The sequence below is a fragment of the Xenopus tropicalis genome, chromosome 4, assembly GCF_000004195.4.
Source record: "Xenopus tropicalis strain Nigerian chromosome 4, UCB_Xtro_10.0, whole genome shotgun sequence".
Classification (NCBI taxonomy): domain Eukaryota; kingdom Metazoa; phylum Chordata; class Amphibia; order Anura; family Pipidae; genus Xenopus; species Xenopus tropicalis.
Window position 1 is genome coordinate 151,070,163 of NC_030680.2, and position 911 is coordinate 151,071,073.

Here is a 911-nt window from a genome sequence, read left to right on the forward strand (position 1 = left end):
AGATACACACACACACACACAGATACACACACACAGACACAGATACACACACACACAGATACACACACACACACACACAGATACACACACACACACACACAGATACACACACACAGATACACACAGACACACACAGATACACACACAGACACACAGATACACACACACACACAGATACACACACACACACACACACACAGATACACACACACACATGTAACGGTACCAATGTTTCTCACCTCAGGATTCAGGGCTGAGTTCTCCCCCGGCCCCAGGCCGTTCAGCTCCACAGATTCCCGCATCTCCCCCATGACAAGGGCTTCTTGCTTCTTGGTGCCCTCTCCCCGGCTCTGTGCCAGCCCAATGGACCCTGGTACCGTTCCCCTGCCTCCTTGCCAGTGCCGGTGTGTGAGTCAGTGTGGGGAGGTACAAAGCTCTAGCGCTTACTGTGAGGAGAGGCCTTGGGCTCCGGGCAGTGCCAGTGTGGGTGCCACCCAGCTCCTACTGTCAGTCCCCAGTTATCCCTGTGATGGAGACAGTGGGTGGGAGTTGGTTCTGTTCCCAATTCCTCTTCCTGCACCCACAGCCCTCTGCCTTCTCCCAGTTCTGCCAACACTTTCACATGCAACGTCCTCACAACAACTCATCATCCTCTCTGCCCCCTCCCCATACTCTGCTCCAGCCTTCCTCCATTGTTTGCCCCCTCCCCATACTCAGCCCTCAGCCCTCCCAGCCCTCCTCCATTGTCTGCCCCCTCCCTATACTCTGCTCCAGCCCTCCCAGCCCTCCTCCATTGTTTGCCCCCACCCCATACCCTGCTCCCAGCCCTCCTCCATTGTTTGCCCCCTCCCCATACTCAGCCCTCCCAGCCCTCCTCCATTGTCTGCCCCCTCCCCATACTCTGCCCTCAG

The 911-nt window shown here is 56.8% G+C and overlaps 1 protein-coding gene across 1 annotated transcript in view; it reads right to left on the minus strand.

The window, feature by feature from the left end:
• The window catches only part of ninj1 (ninjurin 1), a 20,268-nt gene extending 19,659 nt beyond the window's left edge, over positions 1 to 609 (minus strand). The window contains 1 exon segment of the mRNA NM_001008020.1: positions 240 to 609. Within this exon segment, the coding sequence (NP_001008021.2) occupies positions 240 to 311 (72 nt within the window). The 5' untranslated portion in view covers positions 312 to 609.
• Positions 610 to 911: the final 302 nt, after the last annotated feature.